The sequence below is a fragment of the Crocuta crocuta genome, unplaced genomic scaffold, assembly GCF_008692635.1.
Source record: "Crocuta crocuta isolate KB4526 unplaced genomic scaffold, BGI_CrCroc_1.0 scaffold299, whole genome shotgun sequence".
Lineage (NCBI taxonomy): Eukaryota > Metazoa > Chordata > Mammalia > Carnivora > Hyaenidae > Crocuta > Crocuta crocuta.
The window spans coordinates 403,153-426,031 of record NW_027532747.1 but is presented as its reverse complement, the minus strand read 5'-3'; the positions used below and the strand labels follow the sequence as shown (position 1 = coordinate 426,031).

Genomic DNA, 22,879 nt, shown 5'->3' with positions numbered 1-22,879 from the left:
ACAGCCCCCCACCCCCCGCCCTGCCCCCCCCGCGCAGCGCAACTGGGCCGACCTGGAGGCGGAACATCTGTCGCTTCTGGTTGATGTAATGGTCCAGGCTGTCCGATTCCGTCTTCTTTTCTGCCGGGAGAGGCGGGGGCGCGGCGGGCATGTGAGGGAGACCGGGCGGCGCGGCTGCCTCTCCGGGCACTGGCTCTGCTGTGGAAGCCGGGCTATTACAGGGACTCCCGGAGACTGGGCTCTTAGCAAAAGGAGAGGAGGCTCCGTGGACGCGTCACACTCTCCCCTGCCGGAGATCGGGCCAGGTGGGAAGCCCTTCCCTGTGTCTGACCCGAGCCTCTCCTGCTGGGATGCTCTTCTCCCGAGTGAGCCTCTGGACAGCCCTGCCCGGGAAGGTGCACCCAGCTGCACCCAATAGTGAAAGAGCTCTGGGGCCGGGCCCTGCAAAAGGGATGGTGAGGGACACGGGGCTGTGGGTGCTCTAAGCCCCCAGGGACCAATGTAGACAGCAGCTATGATGGGGGAGCAGACGGCAGGCTGACCCCCCCCCCCGGCCATGGGGTCTGCGTGACACTCCTCGGGCGCTCCGGGACGCCGAGACCAAAGGAAAGGGGTAAACAGATGGTCAAGTGATAGAGATCACAGCCCCGAAGGACAGGAGTCCCCTTCCCCCTCCACGGTGACGGGAACACAGGCAGAAGGAAACGGCAGAACTAAATGCCTTACACCCTGTGAGTCTTCCTCAGCATATGAAAGTCTTACTGGAAACTTCTCCAGGACTTCACCTCCCCCAGTCTCTCCTCAAGGTCCCCGTGCTTCAGTAAGATCACCTTTGTGCACCAAGGCGTTTCAAGAATTCTTTCTTGGCTGTCGGCTCCGGACCCCACAAACCCCACTATCACCCCAAGAACCCTCATCAGCTAGGTCTACACCACAGGCTTTAAGCCAGGTGGGAGGAAGTTAAGGCGGGCATCTAGAAGGCCTTCTGGAGTGCAAGCACCGAGGCGGTGCAGTTGGGGCGAAGGGTCATGGGATCCTCCTTCCCTGGTCTTTCTGGACAGGAAAGCCCAGATACTCCGGGCGGGGGCGGCGAGGTCACTCAGTGGTGGAGCGGCCATCTGAACCCAGGGAACCCGGTTCCACACCGACGCTCTTCACCTCCAAGTTAAGGGGCTGTATTTTATAGGTGCGCCATCTGCACTCACGTGCACGGTAGCATTCCGAATGCGCAATACGGCGATTCTGAGCCTTTTAGGTTTGCGGTCCGCCTCGAATGGCGTGATGGTGGGAGGCAGGGGCCCGTCACAGAAACGACCCCCCTTCCCCGCTGCACCGGAGCCCGGCGTCTCCTAGCGCTGGAAAAGCTCTGCCCGCGCACAGAGGTCAAGACCCGACGCCCGGGAAGGGGGCACCTTTGGTCATGGCGAGCTTCCAGGCCGCGCTGTCGTGGAAGGCGCGCAGCCGCTCGGCCTCGGCGCGCACCTCCTGGTCCTGCGTCTCGTCCTCCAGCTGCAGCTCGCGGAGCAGGCTCACGTGCTTGGCCGACACCTTGGACGAGTAGGTCATCTTCTGGTGCACCTGCAGGGTCTTCTTCTGCTCCCGCTCCTGGGGGGCGGGGTCAGGCGGAGTCGGGCGGGGCCGGCAACNGGTCCCGGGGTCGCCCAGCCTTGAGGGGACGCGCACGCGGCGCGGGGGTGAAGGGGACCTGCTCGGGGGCGGAGAGGCGCACTGGGTGCAGGTCGGGGTGCACTTGGCGGAGGTGCGCACTTGCGCGCGCAGAGGACTGTGGAGCCGTGCGCCCGGGCGCGCGGAGAGGGCTGTGGAGCCCTGCGCCCGGGGACGCCCGGGCTCCGCGCACAGCTCCGGGTTGACAGGGCTGGAAGCGGGGTGAGGGGGGTTTGCCCCACCAAGCACAGGCCGCCCAGTCGGATGTGCGTTCCCGATCAGTAGCGCAGGGACACACTCACTCTACGAGGACTCTTCCTGAAATTCACACTAATTCTCACATTCTCGTTTTGTGATTTGCTAAATCTGACACACGGAAGGGAAGGTTCGGGGAAGCTAGATCTTGTGAGTTTCCAAAAGAAACCCGAAATCCCGACTTTGGTCGACAAGCTCGGTAGTCCGTGCCGGCGGCGGGCGGGTCGCTGGGGATCTGCTCCTCTGCGCCCCGCCTGGCCTCCAAGCTGCCTCAGGGGTGCTCCGTCCCCAGCCCAGAGCTTGGGAGGACCCCAGGGTGGCCTGGGGGGGGGGGACTCTTCTTCCCTGAGGCCTAGTCGGGTCTTAGGGCTCAGGGGAGCCCGCCCTTCCTGCTTCCGAAGCCCAGGGGGTCTCCACCTCCTCCTGTAGCCCGGCACCCGGCCTGCAGGCTCAGACAGGCCTGCCCCAATCCTCTTCACCCGGCCTTTCCGGGGCCTCCTGCTTAGGACACCGCCCCTGGGGCCGTCCCCCCAGGCCACTAGATCTCACGTCTGTGTAGAATAACAAAGCGGAGGAAATACCACCTAGACTCCCAGGGGCAGAGGGTTAGGCGCTTATAAGAAGCCGGGCAGCTGCTTGGGGTCAGTGTGAGATTGGGGAGCTCTGCAGGGGTGCGGGTGGGGCTGTGCTGGGGTGGGGCTGGGGTGGGGTCGGGTGTTTAGGAAGAAGGCAGAAGCGAGAAGATAAGCCTGCCCTGGAGAAAGGTCTCTAAGGCGACGTCAGAGTTGTGTGCGTTTCTGCTGTGTTTGTCCACTTGGAGGCCTCACCAAAGTGTGTGCTGCTCGGTGTGGCTTTGTGGGAGTGACTCCTTCCCCCGGGCGTGGGTGGGTGACAGCTTGACAGCGGGGTGGGGGATACACTGACAGCGTCACCAGAGCTTCTAGGCGGGGAGGTCTGGGGGGAGGGGCTGGAAGACGTGCATTTCCTTTTGTGTCCGGCCGTCCACCCGTCTCGGCCAGAGCCACCTCTCCGCGGAATCTCACAGCCTGAGCCTGGACAGTGAGCCCAGGAGGAGCCGGGCGCGCTGGCCGTACCCATGTCCCCGAGAGTGTGTCGCAGAAACCCGGCGGCTGCTGAGCGCTTAGTGCGATGCCCACTGGTGAGTCCTCCCCGAGCCTGGCCGTGGTTGCCTGCTTGCTGCAGCCGGGCCGCAGGGGTGGGGATGGGGCGAAGGGGCTCTCGATGGGGAGGCAAGACAGACTCTGGGGGTGCAGACCAGGCACGGCCGAGGTGGGGCTGGCTCAGGGACCCCCAGGTGCTGCCGAGGGGCACGCGTGTCTGTGTGCGCGCGCATATGTGCATGTTGGTGTGTGGATTTGGCCTCCAAGAATTCCTATGAGAGGGATGGTGCAAGGCTGGAGCAGTTGGAGGGGTGGGCGCCTGGGGTCTGAGATGGGCCTTGAAGGACAGGGCGAGTCTCAGGAGGGTGACAGCTCGTGTAAGGGGCAGCAGAAAGGCCTGGTGGCTGAAGCGAGGCCACGGCAGCCTCACACAGCCCACTCTGACGAGGCCCAGGGAGAGTGTCCAGGAAGCTGGGTAAGACAGCGGGACAGGTCAGTGACCGGAGAGCTTGTCAGGGTTTTGAATTGAGTTTTTAAAAAGAGTGGGGGGCGCCTGAGTGGCTCAGTTAAGCGTCCGACTTCAGCTCAGGGCATGAACTCACAGCTTGTGGGTTCGAGCCCTGCGTGGGGCTCTTGTGTGGACAGCTCAGAGCCTGGAGCTGCTTCAGATTCTGTCTCTGTCTCTCTGCCCCTCCCCTGCTCATGCTCTGTCTCTCTCTCTTCTCTCTCTCTCAAATATAAATAAACATTAAAAAAATACTGAACCATTGACTGCTCTAGAGGGAGAGAGTGACCTGAAGAAAGTACTGTGGTGAGAAGGGCGATCCAGGTGTGCGTGCGTGAGGGAGGGAAGATTGCAGGCGGCCTCGGTCCCCGTACTCACGAAGCGAGACTTATTCCGCTCCTGATCTCTGAGCAGGAAGAAATCCTCGTCTCCAGACACGTGGAAAGGATTCGCCTCATGGTCAGGAGCAATCTTGGGCCCTGGAGGGGGGGCGGGGAGATACCTCATTGGAGACACGAGCCAGCTCTTCCCCAACAGGTGGTCTGTGTCGCTAGAGTCTGGCGCACCCTCCTCCCCCCCAACCCAGCATGGGGAGCTTCCTTGAAAGCACGAGCAAGTGTCGAATGTTCTCTTGGAATCTAACCCTGGACCTTCCGCCTCCATAGACTCACCCTAGCTGGGCTTGGNGAGTCAAAGTCTGGGGAACCCCCATTCTGTAGGGCAGAGAAGAGGGGGAAGCGATGGGGCCCGCTGCGGGGGGCGCCTGCCTGCGGGGGGCAGGGGGCAGAGCGCTGCAGGGCACATCCCTTGCCCGCAGGGTCCTCCACAAGCCCCCCAGGGGGAGGCTGGGTTGGGGGGCAGGGAGGGGAAAGCACCTGTGGTCTGGGGAGGCGGGGCAGGAGGTGGAGAGCTGGGAGCCTCGGGGACCCCCCAATTTTGCTGCTTCTCCCGCCCCTGTGGGTAAGTAAGGGCGACTGAGCTGCTGCTCAGCTCAGCAGGGGTCAGGGACGACAGAACCCAGAAGCCACCGAACTAAGGGTTGCTGTCTCCCCCACCCTCCCTTTGGAGGAAATAGAGTTCGTTGTAAAACAAAACAAAGCCTTCTTGGAAGCAAAAGAATATGATAACAAAATACTTCCTCCACTTCGAAACCATCGCTGGTAACATTTCTGGGGGTATTTCCTTCTAGGACTTGCCAACACCTATTTTTAATTATTTCATATCTTCTTTAAAAAAAAAAACACTTGACGGGGGGCACCTGGGTGGCTCAGTCGGTTGAGTGTCCGACTTCGGCTCAGGTCATGATCTCACGGTTCGTGGGTTGGAGCCCCGCATCGGGCTCTGTGCTGCCAGCTCAGAGCCTGGAGCCTGCTTCAGATTCTGTATGTCCCTCTGACCCTCCCCTGCTCACCCTGTCTCTCTCTCTCAGAAAAAAAAAAATTAAACAAACAAACACTTGACCGAGGTGCCTGGGTGGCTCAGTCGGTTGAGTGTCCAACTTCGGCTCAGGTCATGATCTCACGGTTTGTGGGTTCGAGTCCTGCGTTGGGCTCTGTGCTGACAGCTCACAGCCTGGAGCCTGTTTCAGGTTCTGTGTCTCCCTCTCTCTCTGCCCCTCCCCCATTCACACTGTCTGTCTCTCATTCAAAAATCAATAAACATGTAAAAAAATTAATAAAGTAAAAAAATAAAATCTTAAATAAATAAAAACACTTTACCTTCAGCAGCTGCCTGGGAAATTACTAATTCTTTGGGGGCTCTGGAAGCAAATGTAAAAGGCTGCGGTGCCAGTGATGCCTGACATCATCAGGGCCCGGTGCTGGGACGTGTGCAGCAGCCTTTGGGGCCGCCCTGCACACCCCGAGGCGCACACCCGTGTGCCCTACAGACTGGTTCTCTGCAACCGAGTTCCCGAAGGCAGAACAGAGGCCAGGGCCTGAGAGCATTTCCAGACTTCGAGGGCTGATGCTGGCGGGCCTTTCCAGAGGTCTGTCGCATTTCACACCCTCAGCAGCAGAAAGGGGACACTGGGAAGGGGATTTGACTTTCTGCTCTAAGAGTCTCAAAATAGCTCCACACAAGATTCGTGCTTCTCCATCACCAGGAGGAGAGAGGCTGGCGGACTCCACGCTGCTCAGGCCAGCAGGGGGAGCCAGAGCTGAAGCGGGGGGAGGGGACCCCAGCCTGTCACCCTGGCAGTCCCGCCAGGACACGTCACCTGCACCTGTCATGTGGCGATGGCGGGGAAAGCCCCAAGCCCACAACAGCTTCTACTGTTCTTTCAACTTCTCTCTAAGAATTAAACCCGGCCAAAGTCATTTAAGAACACTGAGTGAGAAGAATAAAGAAAGATTATCCACTCCTGGGCCCAGCCGAGAAGAGGAAGCCAGCAGTCGCGGGAGGAGGCCTGCAGTCGCGGGAGGAGGGGGTGCAGGAAGGGATGGCTCTGGGCGCCTGCCCAGCAGGCCCGGGCAAAGGCATCGCCCTAAATCCAGACGAGTGAGGACAGAGTCTGGGTCTTTATGTCCCCAGACTGGCCAGTAGCACGCCTGGGCTGCATGTGTGTGTCCCCATCGGAAAGATTAATTACAATAGTAAGTTAGCACTGAGCAGCTAACCATGGGCCAGACCCAGGCCGATCCCTGACTTAATTTTCATTACAATCCTATGAGCTGGGAATTTCTGTTACTCCTCAGGAAACTGAGGCACAGAGAGGCGAGCAGCTCACCCAAGGCCACAGAGCTAGAGGTAGCCAAGTGGGGGCTGGCTTCCGAAAACAGAAATTGCATGTGCAGCCAGGTGAGTAGGGAATGTTTCTGAACGGTTAATGGTTAATGTATGAATGAGCCCATGACCAAGGAAGGCAGTCAGTCGGGGCAAATCATTCCAGAAATGCAGTAGGTTTGACACGTAGAAGCCAGTCGATGTAATACACCCCACTAACAGAATGGGGGAGAAAATTATAGGATCTTTTCAAGAAATGCAGGAAAAGTATTTGATACAATTTGAAACTGATTCTCAATGAGAGTCTTAGCAACGTAGGAATAGAAGGGGACCTTCCCAGTCTGATAAGAGCAAGTGTGGTGAGCTGGTACCGGCCCCCCGAAGATGCCCAGGCCCTAACCCCGAGACCTGTGCCGGGGTTCCCTTATATGGTAAAGGGGACTTTGCGGATGGGATGAAGTTAGGGACCTCGAGATGGGAGGCGGTCCTGGATTAGCAGGTGGGTCTGACGTAATCACAAGGGTCCTTCTAAGAAGAGGCAGGAAGGCCAGCAGCTGGAGGAGGAGGTGCGACAATGGAAGCAGAGGCTGCAGTGACGTCACGGAGGCGGAGGGTGCTGTGCTGGAGGCTCTAGAAATTGAGGAAGGAGCCAGGAGCCAGGGACCAGGGCGGCTCTGAGCTGGAAAAGGCGAGAAAGCAGATTCTCCCCGGAGCTTCTGGAAGGAACGCAGCCCCGTGGACACTTTGATTCTAGTTTTCTGAGATTAATTTTGAACTTCTGACCTCTAGAATTGTGAGATAGTGTATCTGTGTTGCTTTAAGTCACTGAGTTTGCGGTAATGTGCCATAGCAGCAACAGGAAACTAATACAGGAACCCACGAGAAACCTCTAGGTAGAATATTGCATGTTCTCCCCCAAGATCAGGAACAGGCATGGATGCCTGTCTTTGCACTTCTACTCAATGTTGTAGTTAAGCAAGAAAAAGAAATACAGAGTATAGGATTGGCAAGGAAGGGCAGATAATGTCATCCGAAGGTGATGTGATTGTAGAGAAGAAAATCCCAAGAATCTACAAACAAAAGGGTTACAATTAGATTAGAGATGATGCAAAGTCTGATTGTAACGTGAAAACAAAACTTGTATAAAATACAATATCTTCATGACCTTGGGGCCAGCAGAGAGCTTTAGAACAGTTTATAGAAAGTACCCGCGATAAGACAGTGACGGGTAAGGTGAACTCCATTAAAACTGGGGAACTTTTGTTCATCAAAAACGCACCACTAAGAAAGGAGAAAGCGACCTGCCAAGTGAGGGAAGGCATTTGCATACTTAGAACTGATGAATGATTTGTTTCCAGAATATGTAAAGAGTTCCTAGAAGCCATTAAAATGGAAAGACAACCCGGTAGAAAAGTGAGCAGAGGCAGGAACAGGCCCTTAACGACACAGGGTCGCAGCAGAGAACGTTCGAGAAGGCGATCACTTAACGGATCGCAGGGAATATGCGACAAAAATGGCACAGATCCAAAGGGCCAGGAAAGAGAAAAGCACGGGCAATGTGTCAGGCGGTGGGGAGGCTGTGGGGCAGCGGGAAGGCTCACACCCATCAGTGGTGCGAGTGTGAACTGGGAAGCTGCTGGGCAGTGTCTGCTAGGGTCAAACATTCCACCAGCGATTCCCCTTCTCCGCCAACACCCCGGGCAAGTGAGTGCTCCCGTCCCCTAAACGGCATGCACAGCAATGTTCGTTGCGGTATTACCTGTAATATCAAAAAAGCAGAAGCGCCCCGAATGTTTCATCCAGCCCGGAAAGCATGGTACACAGGCGGCATGGGTACACAACAGAACACACACAGCGACAACCAAGGCGGGGCTCTTGTGACCGGCATTTCACGGGTGTGATGTCAAGTGCAAGAAAGAGGCCAGGATCGGAGCACCGAGCGTGACCCGCTTGTATGAGGTTCGGGGACGGATGAAATGATTCTGTGGGGAGAGCAGAGCAGTGCTGTCTCTTGGGGGAGAGGGAGTTTCTGGGAAGGCGGAAATGTTCTAGATGGTGAATGAGATGGAGGCTACGAAGTTGTATACGTATATCGGAACTTATCAAACTGTATACCTCACATTTGTGCATTTCACCTGAACATACCTCAGTGAAGAAGCCAAACGAATCACACCAAACCCAGATGCCTCCCCCTTCATGTGGTGATCAGTTCAGGCCCAGGGGTCTGTGGTTAGAAGAAGCTGTGGGGTGACTGGTTGATGGGAAGGTGACAGAGGGCCAGACGGTCACCAGACGGTCACCAGATGGTCACCACTGGACCCCACCGAACGTGGCACCGCCACGGGCCGGGGGCAGCCAGACGCAGAGGCTTCTTGTGAGAGGCGGAAGGAAGGATTCTTGTGGACAAAATGGAACATCCTATCAAGCATCCTAGGGTTCAAGTGTCCCATTAAAGGAAACATGAGGAACAGAGAAACAGTTTCTGTAACAAATGATCAGGTAGCAAACAGACACACACGTTCTACAGGGTAATTAACACATCTCTCAATATGTCAAGACGTAGAAAATGAAAGGGGGAGGGGCTCTGCTAGATTTTAAAGAGAGGGAAGATGATCAGCTCTCATTTGAATCCTAATTAGAACGAATCTTCTATAGGAAGACATATCTGAGATAATCGGGTAACTTCATTGTGGCTTCACAGGGAAAAATTCCTATTTTTGAAAAATGTCCGTTGTGGGATGTGCCGATGCAATGACCTGCCTGGATGTGACTTTAAAGTATTCTGGCCAAAAGGGAGAGAGGCAAACCATGAGAGACTCTTGAATGCTGAGAACAAACTGAGGACTCATGGGTGTGGGGGGGGAAGGGGGGAGATGGGCATGGGGAAGGGCACTTGTGGGGATGAGCACTGGGTGTTCTATGGAAACCAACTTGACAGTAAACTATTTGTAAAAATAAAATAAAATAAATAAAGTATTCTGGCCAAGTATGGAAGCAACCCGGCTGTCCGTCGATAGACGAATGGATAAAGAAGATGTGATACACACACACACACACACACACACACACACACACAGAGGGATATTACTCAGCCATACAAATGAATGAAATCTTGCCATTTGCAACAATGTGGATGGAGCTAGGGAATATTATGTCAAGCAACATGAGTCACTCAGGGAAGGACAAATACACTATGATTTCACTTGTGGAATTTACAACACGAAACAAATGAACAGAGGGGGGAAAAGAGACAAACCAAGAAACAGACACTTCACTGTAGAGAACAGACTGATGGTTACCAGAGGGGAGGGGAGTGGGGTGATGGGTGAAACAGGTGTTGGGGAACAAAGCATACAGCTATCATGATAAGTACTGAGCAATGTTCAAGCACTCTACTGTACGCCTGAAACTATTTTTACACTGCATGTTAACTATATTGGAATTAAAATTCTTTAAATGAAAATTTAAAAAATACTCTGGCAAAGACAAAAAAGAAAAAGAAGAAGAAAAAGAGAAGGGTAGATGAAATGGATGTGGCTAAATCTTCTGTACTGGTGATGGGCACCTGAGTTCATTTGACCTTATCTCGACAGGCTTGGATTTTCACAATTAAAAGAAAGAGGAAACGGGGGGGTGGGGAGGGGGGTGAGAGGCGGGAGCTCAGCCTGCGAGAGAGAGGCTCAGGGAGCGTGCTCACATCTGCCCTCCTCCACGGAAGGGTCAGACTGGCCTGCAAGCCTGCGGGGCTGCAGAGGAGGCGAAGAGGGTGGAACGGCACTGCAGAGGCGCAGAGGAAGCAGTACAAGCAGCGAGCTGCCTACCTTTCTTCCTCCTTTCTTTTTTTTAAAATTTGTTTTAACGTTTATTTATCATTGAGAGACAGAACGTGAGAAGGGGAGGGGCAGAGAGAGAGAGAATCTAAAAACACAGAATCTAAAACAGGCTCCGGGCTCTGAGCTGTCAGCACGGAGCCCGATGTGGGGCTCGAACTCACGAACCGTGAGATCATGATCTGAGCCAAAGTCAGACGGTCGACCAACTGAGCCCCCAGGCACCCCCTTTCTTCCTCTTAACAAGTGGCAACCGCATGCCTACTTGAAAACTCACACAGCTTAGCCTCCCTCATAGACACTGACAGCCACAGGACAAATTTTTAGACAGTGGAACGTGGGCAGAAATTGCTGGGTGGGGTCTCTGGGAAGGGTCTTTTTCCAAGGAGGGCTGGGTTGGCTGGTAGGCAGTTTTGCTTCTCCCTTTACCCTTTTCCTCCATGTCTGAAATCAGACGCGATGGCTGAGGCTGCAGCAGCCATTTTGTGGCCACATGAAAACTTCACAGTTGAAACCCTAAGGCTAAAATTGGCTTGAAGGCGGAAAGACTTGGTCACCTGGGCAGTTTCTGAGACCTGCTGTTTGTGGGGCCCCCGGGAGATCTGGACTGCCTCCTACATTTCTCATTACGGGAGGAAAAATAAACCCTGCTTTGTTTACGTTACTGTTATTTCAGGTCTCGGAGACCCAGTTCCTAATGGAAGTGGAGACATTTCCCTGTGGCACCGGCGCGGAGACGGGCCTACGGATGGAGGTGACTGACCCTTGCGCACTCAGACTTCAGCTCCCCGCTTGAGGGCCACCTTTACCTGTTTTCCCACGTTTCTGCTTCTTTTCTTCAATGATTGAAGTCAAACTACTGTCCGTGGACCCCACGATGTTCTCTGGGGAGAGACAAAATGAAGGCGACAGCAAATGACTCATTGGCTCTTGAAGCTGCGAACACAGAGTGAGGCTGGGGAGAGAGCCCGGCGCCCTCACCTGCCTGCTGAGGGGCCCGGGCAAGGCGCCCCGCTTCCCCGAGCCTCGGCTTCACATCTGAGGCGATCGTACCCGCTTTGCCGGCAAGCTGTGACACCCGTGCACCAAACCGGCCCGTGTGCATGCGTGCCTGGCACACACACGTTTGGCACTTTTGCTTCTGCATCTGCGCATTTGCCCTGGAGGGGGAGCGCGGGGCCGGCTCGTGGGGAGGTCACAGACCCGCGCCCTCTGCTTCAGGGCGCTGCCTGGCGCTTGCCACGAGCCTCCCAGGGCTTCCCTGAGGACCGCAGCACAAGATTCAGGGGTACCCGTTGCCTTGATGTCGTCCCTTCAACTGAAACCCACAGGGAGGGAGGCATTTGGGCTGATGGTTCCTCCTACCCCAAGTCAGAAATCATCTGCAGCTTGGAGAGTCCGGTCTATGCCCGCGGGGGAGGGCAGCCAGCTGCTGGCAGATGAGGAGGGGGCTGCGAGCCTGGGGATGCGCTCTGGTGGGCAGCCGGTCCTTCTGGACCAGCTCGGGGGAGGACGCCTCGGGGGCAAGGCAGAGCTTGCGAGGTGAGGGACCTGATTCCCAGGCAGGCCCTGCGCTGCGGGGCGATCGGCTGTGGGAAGAGCGAGCAGAAGAGCTGTCCTGTGGCTTTGGCAGGAAGGTCAAGGGCGCGGGGCTGAAAATTCAGATGCCCGCAGGCCCCAGTGCGTATATAACGGTGAGCAGAGGGGAGGCAGTAGGGAGTGGTGAGGTGCGTGGAGAATTCAGGAGCACAGGCGGCGAAGTGCGTATTTCCCACCTGGCTGATGGAATGTATGGCTCAATTTCAAGGTAGCAACATTTAACTAACTAGATCATAAAACCCAGCAGACACCGCTATTATTTGAATAGATGAAAGCCAAGCCAACCAAACCAAAACTCTAATGAAACTCAACTTTTGTCTTAATTGAAAAAGCAGTGCACAGGCACAGCACAAAGCGTTACCGACATAGTCAGCCATGTTAGGACACGTTGCTATGTCCAAAGTCCTCACCGGAAGCCCTCACTTCCAAATGGATCTTTGTTTATCTAAGCAGAGGTATTTTTGCACTCGCGTGCTGAGAGGCCCCCTCACGTCTTTACTGCAAAATGCAGAAAAGCAAAGTAAAAAAGTAAAGCAAAGCAAAATGCTACGCCAGGGATGAACCTTGAGGACACTGTGCAGAGTGAAACGACACACACTGTGTGATCCCGCCTCCACGAGGTCCCCAGAGCCGTCAGATCACTGCAGACAGAAACTAGGAAGGGTGGGGGGCGCCTGGGTGCTCAGTCGGTTGAGCATCTGACTCCGGCTCAGGTCATGATCTCACGGTTCGTGGGTTCGAGCCCCGCGTCGGGCTCTGTGCTGACGGCTCAGAGCCTAGAGCCTGCTTGGGATTCTGTGTCTCCCTCTCTCTCTGCCCCTCCCCTGCTCATGATCTGTCTCTCTGTGTCTCAAAAGTAAATATAAACATTTAAAAAATTAAAAATAAAAAAAAAGAAAGAAACTAGGGAGGTGGGTGCCGGCGGCTGCGGGAGGGTGTGGGGAGTTAGTGTTTCGCGGGGACAGCATTTCAGTTTCACAAGATGAACACGTCCTGGGGATGCATGGTGGTGACAGTCGCCCACCAGAGCAAGTGTACTTACGGCGCCACCGATCCGTATATTTAAAAATGCTCAAAAAGTAACTTTTGTTATGGATCCTTTACCATAGTATTTTAAAAGTTAGAAAAAAGAAGAGAGGGGTGCCTGGGTGGTTCAGTCGGTTGAGCGTCCGACTCTTGATTTTGGCTCAGGTCGTGATCCCAGGGTTGTGAGATAGAGGCCCACGTTGGGCTCTGTGCTGAGTGTGGAGCCTGCCTAAGATGCTCTCTCGCTCTCTCTCTCTCTCTCTCTGCCCTTCTCGCCTTCTGGCATTCTCTCTCTCTCTCTCAAAAGTATATCTGCTCACGCACAAATCTCCTTGCTCCTTAGTCAGGTTTCCTGGGGGACCCTGAGGCTATTTCTTTTTTTTTTAATATTTTTATTTATTTCTAGGAGAGAGAGAGAGAGAGAGACAGCGTGAGCAGGGGAGGGTCAGAGAGAGAGGGAGTCACAGACTCTGAAACAGGCTCCAGGCTCTGAGCTGGCAGTCAGCACAGAGCCCGACGCGGGGCTCGAACCCACGAACCGCGAGATCATGACCTGAGCGAAAGGCGGACGCTTAACCGACTAAGCCACCCAGGTGCCCCCCCTGAGGCTATTTCTAATCTTATGCAGTTTCCAAGCGTGTGCAATCCTACTCTGTCCCCGGCTTGGGCTGGACCATTTCCCACACCTGGAATTTGTCAGTCTGATGGGCGATAGATGCCTCTGGGTTTTAATTTGCACTTCTTACTCACGGAAGAGATTGTGTGCCTTTTCAGATGCGAATTATCCCCTGGCTCCTCTCTGTTAGTATCCTTTGCCCCGGTTTTTAAACTGGGACGCGGTAGTTTGTAACTGATCTTGAGAACTTCTGTTAGAGGACCCCGGGCCCGTCCGTTTGTCAGAGCTGCTGGGAATATGTTTGCTCCAGCTGATAGGACCCTTACCTTTGGACTGTCTGTCCCCCATGCATTTGCCTTACAGGACATTTTAATGTTTACTTAGTGGAATGTTTTATTGTGTGTCTTGCTTAGAAAGGCATTCTGCATCCGAAGGTTAAGTACATTTATTTTTTTTTTAATTTTTTTTTTTTTATTTCTAGGAGAGAGAGAGAGAGAGAGAGAGAGACAGCGTGAGCAGGGGAGGGTCAGAGAGAGAGGGAGTCACAGACTCTGAAACAGGCTCCAGGCTCTGAGCTGGCAGTCAGCACAGAGCCCGACGCGGGGCTCGAACCCACGAACCGCGAGATCATGACCTAAGCGAAAGTCGGACGCTTAACCGACTAAGCCACCCAGGCGCCCCCGGTTAAGTACATTTAAAAAGTTCTTGTTTCCTTTTAGCAATTTAACAGGATAACTTTTTTTTTTTTTTAATTAAGAAGCTTTAAAGATGTAAGCCTACTTTTAGAAAAATTCGCCAGGAGAAACCGGGAGAGCTGGGTGCTGAATGTCCGCATAAAAAGTGATAAAATGCCCCTCCCCCGCCCCCAGCGGTGAGAGGACCGGGTGCGGCTGGGCCTGCCTCCTGCAGTGGGCGGGGGGCCGGGGGCTCAGAGCTCGGGCAGCGTGTGGGTTCCGGTGTCTGAAGAGACCCCTGTGGATGGAGGCCTGGGGACCAGGGGACTAGAGGACGGAAATGTGGGTGTCACTGGCGACTAGATGGAAACTGAGGCTGTGGAGGGGGTGAGAGGGAGGGCGGCCCAGGACACAGCCGCAGGGGCCCGATGGTGGAGGCGGAGTCTGGCAGGGAGGCGACGGACGGGCCAGCGAGGACCGGAGCCCAGGGAGGAGGCCTGGAGGAGGAGCGAGGGGGGAAGGTGCCCTCGGAGAGGCCTCAGCCATGCCCCCCCAGAGCGAGATGGGAGGGGTGGAGGGACCGGGCAGAAGCCAGGATCCCGCAGGGTTCGGGAGGGGGTGCAAGTGACATGGTGGGTTTGGCCAGCTCTCAAGAGGTCGCTGTGAAGGGGGGGCATACAGTGGTCGGAAAGGGGTCGTGCAGCGGGTACCCGATGCCCCCCAGGACACAGAAGGGCCACACAAGTGGACTGAGTTGAGGGGTCGAGGAAGAGCGGTAACTCAGTGCTTTTAACAGTAGGAGCCTTGCCCACCCCTGGGGGTGAGAGGGCAAAGGAGAGACACGTTCTGGAACATACCAAAGAGGTGGCTGTACGGAGCCTTGACCACACCTAGCAGCCCGGCAGACCGTTTTAAAACACAACTTACAAAAACCGATCACGTGTTCACATCCTCTGTAGCGGCCACCACCGAGCGTGGCCCCCAGCGTCCCTGGGCTCCTGGTACTCGCGCCCTTCCGGCACCCCCCCCACCCCCTCCCCCGGCCGTGGAAGTGACAGTGTGTGGCTTCTGGAGCGAGGTCAGAGAGGACACTGTGGCCCTGCCTTGCCACATCTGGGATCACCTGCTCTGGAAAGGTCAGCCCCAGCCAGCCGCCCTGTGACTGAGCCTGCCAGAGCCCATCCCCCAGCCCCAGCCAAGCCTTCAGGGACTGCAGAGAAGACCCCCGGCCCAGAGCCCCCTAGCCCAGCCCCTCATGAGCTCCTGACCCACGGAAACTGAGCTAACCCGTGCTTACTCTTGTTTTAAGCCACGAAGTTTTGGAGTAATTTGTGACGCAGCAGCAGAGAACCAGCACCCTCTTTAGAGGCATCTCAGGGCCTATAGGACGGGGACCCGAACCCACGTGAGCTGGGAGACCCCGCGTCATCCAGCCAGCGAACTCTGCAGCTTCTTATCTTGCCCTGGCCACTCGGGGACTCTCGTGGACCCTCCAACAGGCAACGCCACTGTCCCCTTTGCTTTTTTCACACCACCTGTGTGCGAGCCCCTCAGCCAACCCGCCCCCATCTGCTGTTTACTAGGAAGGCGTCCTGACCCCTCGCCAGGACAGGGGGCCCCGCCTCATGCTCTCCCGGAGGCGGCCCTCCCCTCTCTGGAACGCATCACTCTGCGGTCGTGTAGGGGTCACCTTCCTTCCGGAGCCGGGACGCTCCTTGAGGACACGTGTGTTAGCCGCGTCTTGTTTCTACGTCTGATGCTCTAATGTCTGGATCTTACCCACCCGCAGGGACGGTCTCTGCCTCCACCCTGGGGTTGGCCAGTCCCTAGACAGAGAAAAGGAGTTGCCGAAGAGTGGGCGCCAACCTGCCCAGAGCCCACACCCCCGCGCCCCACCTCTGCTCGCGGGCTCTCATGCCCAGGGCCACTTGCCCTGCTCCGATCGCCCGAGGAGGTCCCAGCACCTCAGGGGACAGCCCGATGCCACAGTCCTGGTCACACCAGTCAACCCCAAGCCCGCATACCCTGCCTCGCCCGTCCCTTCCCATGGAGACCCCACCAGGCTCCTGCCCCAGCGCCGCCGTCCTGTTTCTAGGGACCAGTGAGGAGCACAAACCACCTTCCCAATGGCAGCCACCCGCTCATCTCTTGGGCTCGCCAGACCTGAGTAGTAATGAAACCTACCTTTTATTTATTATTTTTTATTTGTGTGTCGATTTTAATATCTATATCATGGCTGACATTTCAGTAGTTCTTTTTTGTTACACTGATATATCTACAGGGTACATTTATGATTGCTTTTTTTTCTTTTCCTTCTTTAAAATTTATTTTTATTGTTTTAAAATTATGAGTGTTTAGGCTTTAACATTTTTTAAAATGTTTTATTTATTTTTGAGAGAGACACAGAGACAGCGTGAACAGGAGAGGGTCAGAGAGAGAAGGAGACACAGAATCTGAAACAGGCTCCAGGCTCCGAGCTGTCAGCACAGAGCCTGACGCGGGGCTCGAACCCATGAACCGCGAGATCGTGACCTGAGCCGAAGTCGGACGCTCAACCGACTGAGCCACCCGGGTGCCCCTATACCATTCTTTATCCATTCATCAATAGATGGACACTTGGGCCGCTTCCCAATCTTGGCAATCGTAAATAATGCCGCTATAAACACAGGGGTGTGTGTATCCCTTTGGATTAGCATTTTTGTATTTTTTGGGTAAATACCCAGTAGTGCGATTGCTGGATCGAGGGGAGGTCTATTTTTAATTTTTTGAGAAACCTCCGCACTGTTTTCCAGAGCGGCTGCACCAGTTTGCACTCCCACCAGCCGTGCAAGGGGGTTCCCTTTTCTCCACACCCTCACCAACACCTGTTGTTTCTTGTGTTGATTTTAGCCGTTCTGAAAGGTGTGAGGTGGTATCTCGTTGTGGTTTTGATTTGCGTTTCCCTGACGATGAGTGACGTTGAGCATCTTTTCTTGTGTCTGTTGGCCATCTGGATGTCTTCATTGGAGAAATGTCTGTTCATGTCTTCTGCCCATTGTTTAAATGGGATTGTTTGTTTTTGGGGTGTTGAGTTTTACAAGTTCGTTATACATTTTGGATACTAACCCCTTATAAGGTATGTCATTTGCAAATATCTTCTCCCATGCCATCGGTTGCCTTTGGTTTTGTTGATCGTTGCCTTTGGTTTTGGTCATCATTTCCTTGGTTGTGCAGAAACGTTTTATTTTGATGCAGTCCCGATAATTTATTTTTGTTCTTGTTCCCTTTGCCTCGGGAGAACTATCTAGAAAAAAAGTGAAACCTACACCTTGAAACAATAGGAACCATGCCTGTCTCATCTGTCCCCAGCTCCCAGCATCCGTGATAATCTCAGGATGGCAGGGCGATGTCTGGACACGGTGCTGAGGATTCTCTGGTCCTCACTGGGAGTGGGGCAGGAGGGGCCCCGTCGCTCACTCAGGGTCTGCCGGCCAGTGTGTTTTGGCACATTCTCGCTGCCAGGTGCTGCCGCAGGTGCCGGCGAGCCCTCTGAGTCTACACTCTAGACAGGTGACAAACACGAGTAAGACAAGGGGTTGGGCTTCCAATAATTTTGTGTGCATGCGCAGAACTAGAATTGCCGGATCATGTAATTCTAGGTATACTTTTTTTTTCTAGGTGTACTTTTTTTAAGGGACCACCTTACCATATTCACAGTTAGTTGCACACCTATTTACATTCCCCTTAGCAGCGCGTGTGGATTCTAGTTTCTCTACATCCTGGCCAACACTTGTGACTCAGGATTGTTTTGATCGCTATCCTACTAGTGTGAAGTGATATCTTGTTACGGTTTTTGTTTACATTTTCCTATGACTGATTGCCATTTTTTTTTAGCAGGGTTGTTCATTTTTAGTGTTGTTGAGTTTTAGGAATTCTCTCTACATTCTCGATATTAAGCCCTTGTCAAAGATTTCCTTAAATGTCTGGCTCCCAGAAGGCTGAGAGGGGAGGTCCTATCTCTTTAAATGCTCACCGACAGGGGCGCCTGGGTGGCTCGGGTTGAGGGGTTGAGCCTCTGATTTCAGCTCAGGTCGTGATCTCACCGCCTAGGACTCTGTGCTGACAGCTCGGAGCCTGGAGCCTGTTTCAGATTCTGTGTTTCCCTCTCTCTCTGCCCCTCCCGCGCTCACGCTCTGTCTCTTTCAAACAGACCTGGCAGGGAAGTCATCCCCGCTCCTGGGGTTGAAATCACGGCCAGCCCCGGTCCTGGCTTCTCAGCCACCAACCACACAGCTGGCTTCGGGGAGGAAAAGGTCCTTGCTGCCCACGGTGGCACCAGCAAGCCTTGCCAGGGCCTCCGGCCACCCCACCCCACCCCCCGCCCCGTTGTTGCCAGGCTGGAGGCTGCTCCACGAGACGCCCAAGTGTCCGTCTAGACTCCAGAGTTCCAAATTTGGATCCTCACAGCTCCTGCCAGCTCAGAAGTTGTTTTGGAGGCAGAACAGCTTCCTGGATCTTCCTACTCCAACAATTTCCCATGACGTCACCTCCTGCGTAGACACTTCACTCTTTTAGATGCCGTTGTGAATGGAGTTGCTTTCTTGATTTCCGCAGTGGATGGCTCAGTGCCAGCGTGGAGGAACACAAATAATTGTGGTGTTTTGACCTCGCACCTGCAACCTGGCTGGATTCACATATTAGCACCGGCAGCTGTCTGGTGGGTGCTTTGGCATTATCTTTATATAGGAGCATGTCGTCTGTGATAGCTTCCCTTCCTCCTTTCCGGAGTGTGCCTGGCGGGCTCAGCCAGTGGAGCGGGCAACTCTTATCTCGGGGTTGCAAGTTTGAGCCCCACATTGGGTGCAGAGTTTATTGATAAACAAAATCTTTAAACAAGAAAAATACATGCTCTGGCTAGAGCTCCCAGGACAGAGTTGAATAGCTGTGAGAGCTATTCAATTAGGCCCTGCCTAATTCCGACCTTCCGGGGAGCGCTTTCGGGCCAACGGAATTGTACTGAGGACCAGCCACTTGCCGGGCTCTGGGGAGGGACAGTAGCAGGCAAGAAGGGCCAACACCCCTGTCTGGGAGAGAGAGACAGGCTGCAGGCGACGCAGGCTGCAAGGTGGAAAAGGGTACCGAGAACAATAAGGCAGAGGGTGACCCTTGAATAAGCTCCTAAAGGAGGCGCAAGAGGGAGCCACAGGTTGCTCTAGGGAAAGGGCATTCTGGGCATGGGGACAGCAGTGCCAAGGCCCCGAGGGGAGCGTGCCTGGCCTGGCCTGGCCTGGGAACACAAGCAGCGCAGTGGCAGGAATGGAGCAGCTCGGAGAGGGAAGCTGCTTATTGCTTTTCCGGCCAGCTCTCTGCAGGGGGCCTGCCCAGCCGCCCCACAAGCCTGCCTGGGAGGCCTTGGGTCTAGCTTGGGCTTTCCCCGGCTCCTCTGTGTGGACAAGGTCTCCAGCAAATGTCCTCCACCCTCTTCACCAGGGCTGAGGCCTTACCCAGGGTCTTCAGGGAGGCTGTGGGCGAACAGCCCCTCTCCCTGTAGCACGGACAACAGCATCCCTACTTGCAGAAGCCGGAAGGCCCAGAAATGGTGCCATCTCCCTGCTTACAGCCCCCCTAGCCTCTCGACAGAACTGAAATAATCCTCGGGGCGCCTGGGGGGCTCAGTCAGTTGAGCGTCTGACTTCGGCTCAGGTCATGATCTCACAGCTGTGAGTTCAAGCCCCGCATCGGGTTCTGTGCTGACAGCTCGGAGCCTGGAGCTGCTTCGGATTCTGTGTCTCCCTCTCTCTCTGCCCCTCCCCTGCTCGTGCTCTGTCTCTCTTTCTCAAAAATAAATAAACATTAAAAAAAAAAAAAAGAACGGAATAATCCTCCCTTGCAAGGCCTAACCCAGGTTGCTCCAAACTGGCCTTCTGTCTCTTCCTCTCACACTGCAAGCTCGTACCGGCCTCAGGACCTTTGTTGGGCCTTCCTCACTGCCTGAATGCCCTTCTCTCTCTTTCATCCTTCAGGATTGTTATGGATAAGTATTGAATGTCACATCTCCTGAGAGGCCTTCTCTGACTACCTCCCCCATTTAAATTATGCCCTATGCGCTGCCCAAAGCTTCCAAAGGTTTCCTTTCTACGGTTTCTCGGCTGGTAAATACAGACTGACTGTTGCCTTTCCGATGTCTGCCTCCCTTGTCGCAATATAAGTCCCCACGAGGGGGAGGGTTTTATTCACTCCTGAGTCCCCAGCGCTTAGAACAGATGCCCGCATCCAGCTGGCACTTAATAAAGCTCTGTGGCTGAAGAACAAGCCCAGAGCTCACTCCCTTGATGTCAAGCTCCAGCTGTCTTGGCCCAGACCCCTTACCCACCTCTCCACCCGTATTCCCTGGGCATCTTCTTCCGACTCAGGCTTCACACACTCAGGGGGAGACCGAGGCCCTGGGGGTGGGGTACTGGTGTACTAGGGATTGCTCCCATTCCGCGGATGAGGTAGCTGAGGCTCACAGAGGTGCTGGGCTCCACCGGGTGTGTCTGACCCCAGCGCCTCCGCCCTCGGCTCTCTGGGTAGCGCTGGGGTCCAGACATCCTACCTGTACCTGGTCCAGGCTCGGAGCTCAGTGTCCCCAGACCCGTCTCCCCCAGGGACCTCAGAGTCTTTCTGGCCCCTACCTCAGCCCCCAGCTCCAGCAGCTGAACCCAGGATGTCAGGCTCAGTAGCCCTCCTGGCCTGAGTGCCCCCACCGAGCGACTTCATGTGCCTCCGTGCGTGCCCCTGCCTGGCCTGGCCTGGCCTGGCGAGCCACCTGTTTACATGTCACCTGCAGAGCACACGATATACCCGGCCTCGAGGGTCANCCTTGTAATCCTCTCCTGGTTCTCCTGGATGAATCAATACAGCTTAAATACATAGTTGAGGTTTATCACTTCAACTCTCTTGTGATAGTGCAGGCATGTTGCATTCGTGTGTGTGTGGGTGTGTGTTGAGTTAATTTGTTACCTGCAAACATTTCAAAGCTATTTTTTTTTTGTAACCCTATTCCAGCCTTTCTTCATTTTTCAATTCACTCTGGAACAGAGTGCGTGAGCACACAATTGGCAACGTGGGGACAAGGCGGGATAGCTGTACCTGTTTGGAAATAGGCTAAATGCCACTCGCCATGGATTGGTTAACTACAGTACACCCACCCTGCGGGATTCCCTCGGCGAGTAACTCTAGAAGTCAATGGGAACTCACGGGGCGCCTGGGTGGCTTAGTCGGTTAAGCGTCCGACTTTCGCTTGGGTCATGATCTCGCGGTTCGTGGGTTCGAGCCCCGCGTCGGGCTCTGTGCTGACTGCCAGCTCAGAGCCTGGAGCCTGTTTCGGTCTGTGACTCCCTCTCTCTCTGACCCTCCCCTGCTCACGCTGTCTCTCTCTCTCTCCTAGAAATAAATAAAAACATTAAAAAAAAAATTAGAAGTCAATGGGAACTCCCGATATACTGATAAGAAAGCGTCTCCACACTGTCTGGGCTGATGGAAAAGCAAGGTGCAGGAAGCCCGTGTCTTGCGTGGCCGTCTGTGTGAGGAAGGGATGGACTGTATCTGTCCGTATATGGACCGCATCTACGCGCCTGGGTGCACAGAGCCCACGCACGGAGCTCGTGGGGAAGGAGCTGAGAGATTGGAGCCCCTGGCCACCTCTGAGGAGGGGGTACGTGGTATCTGGGGACAGGTGGGGCCTTCACAAGAGGGGCCTTTGAACACTTTGGAACTCTGAACCACGGCCATACTTTACCTATTCAAAAACAAACTACAGGCTGAAGGCAGTTAAGAGCACGCGGGTGACTATGTGTCCCACTTTGCTCCCCCCCCCCCGGCCTGGTGGCCTCCCTCCAGGCCACCCAGTGGGGACACCTGGCAGCAGGCGTGTGACTTCAAAGGAAGCAGGATATTCTCCCACCAGGGCCTGGGGCCAGCTGGTACCTCCTCTGGGCTCAGCCCAGCGACCATTGCTGCAGAAAAGCCGAGAGAGGCCCCTCCGCTATGGTTCCTTCCACAAAGCCTGTTATGGGGTGAATGGCGTCCCCCACCCCTCCAAGTTCATACTTGAAGTTTAATGCTTGAAATCCTAACTTCCAGCACCTCCCAACGTGACCCTGTGAAGAAATGGGGTCATTGAAGACGTAGATGCGGTCACGGGCACTAGTGTGGGCGTCCAATCCTGTCGGACGCCTGACCTTAGCGGAAAGGGGAAATCAGCAACAGGCGCGCACACAGGCAGAACGCCATGTGCCGGTGAGGGCGGAGACAGGGGTGACGCAGCTACGAGCCGAGGAACTCGGTCATTGCCAGCCAGCTCGGAGAGCGCCTGGCACGGACTCTTCCTCGTGGCACTCAGAAGGAGCCAGTACTGCCGCTGGCACCTGTATCGTGGGCTTCGGGCCCCAGAAGCGCGAGACGAGAAAGCTCTGCGTGCTAAGCGACCAGTGTGCTGCAGCCCTTTGTCAGAGCAGCCCAGGGAGATAGAACATGGAGTTTCTAGGGAACTTGGCAAACCTGTGACTTCTGCCTCGTGGCCCAATTTGGAAACACCTTAACCTGCACTGAGTCTGGACCTCACTACTCCACGCTTCGTAGGCTGCCTTTGGCTCGGAGCCTACGCCAGCCCCACACTTACTGTTGAAAGTCATGTCCTTGGAGATCCTTGTAGACAGTGTCTTGGACATCTGGGCACAGGAACCAAGGCTTGTTGCAAAACTTGGCTTTGGCTAAAGGCAATTCCAACCTGAGGAGGGACACAGTGCTTGAGCCAGATGATCCCCAGGCCCTCACCCCCGTGTCCCTAGGTGGCTGAGAACAGCTGGCATTGACTGAGGGCTCACCATGTGGCCAACACCTAT

The 22,879-nt window shown here is 55.0% G+C and overlaps 1 protein-coding gene across 1 annotated transcript in view; it reads right to left on the bottom strand.

Annotated features, from left to right (window-relative positions):
- The window catches only part of CFAP100 (cilia and flagella associated protein 100), a 45,981-nt gene that overhangs the window by 22,294 nt on the left and 808 nt on the right, over positions 1 to 22,879 (bottom strand). Inside the window, exons 2-6 of the mRNA XM_077780814.1 lie at positions 22,657 to 22,764; positions 10,910 to 10,984; positions 3,925 to 4,025; positions 1,413 to 1,605; positions 53 to 120 (exon numbers count right to left, since the gene is read on the bottom strand). Of these exons, the coding sequence (XP_077636940.1) occupies positions 53 to 120; positions 1,413 to 1,605; positions 3,925 to 4,025; positions 10,910 to 10,984; positions 22,657 to 22,705 (486 nt within the window). The 5' untranslated portion in view covers positions 22,706 to 22,764. The remainder of the gene's footprint in view (positions 1 to 52; positions 121 to 1,412; positions 1,606 to 3,924; positions 4,026 to 10,909; positions 10,985 to 22,656; positions 22,765 to 22,879) is intronic.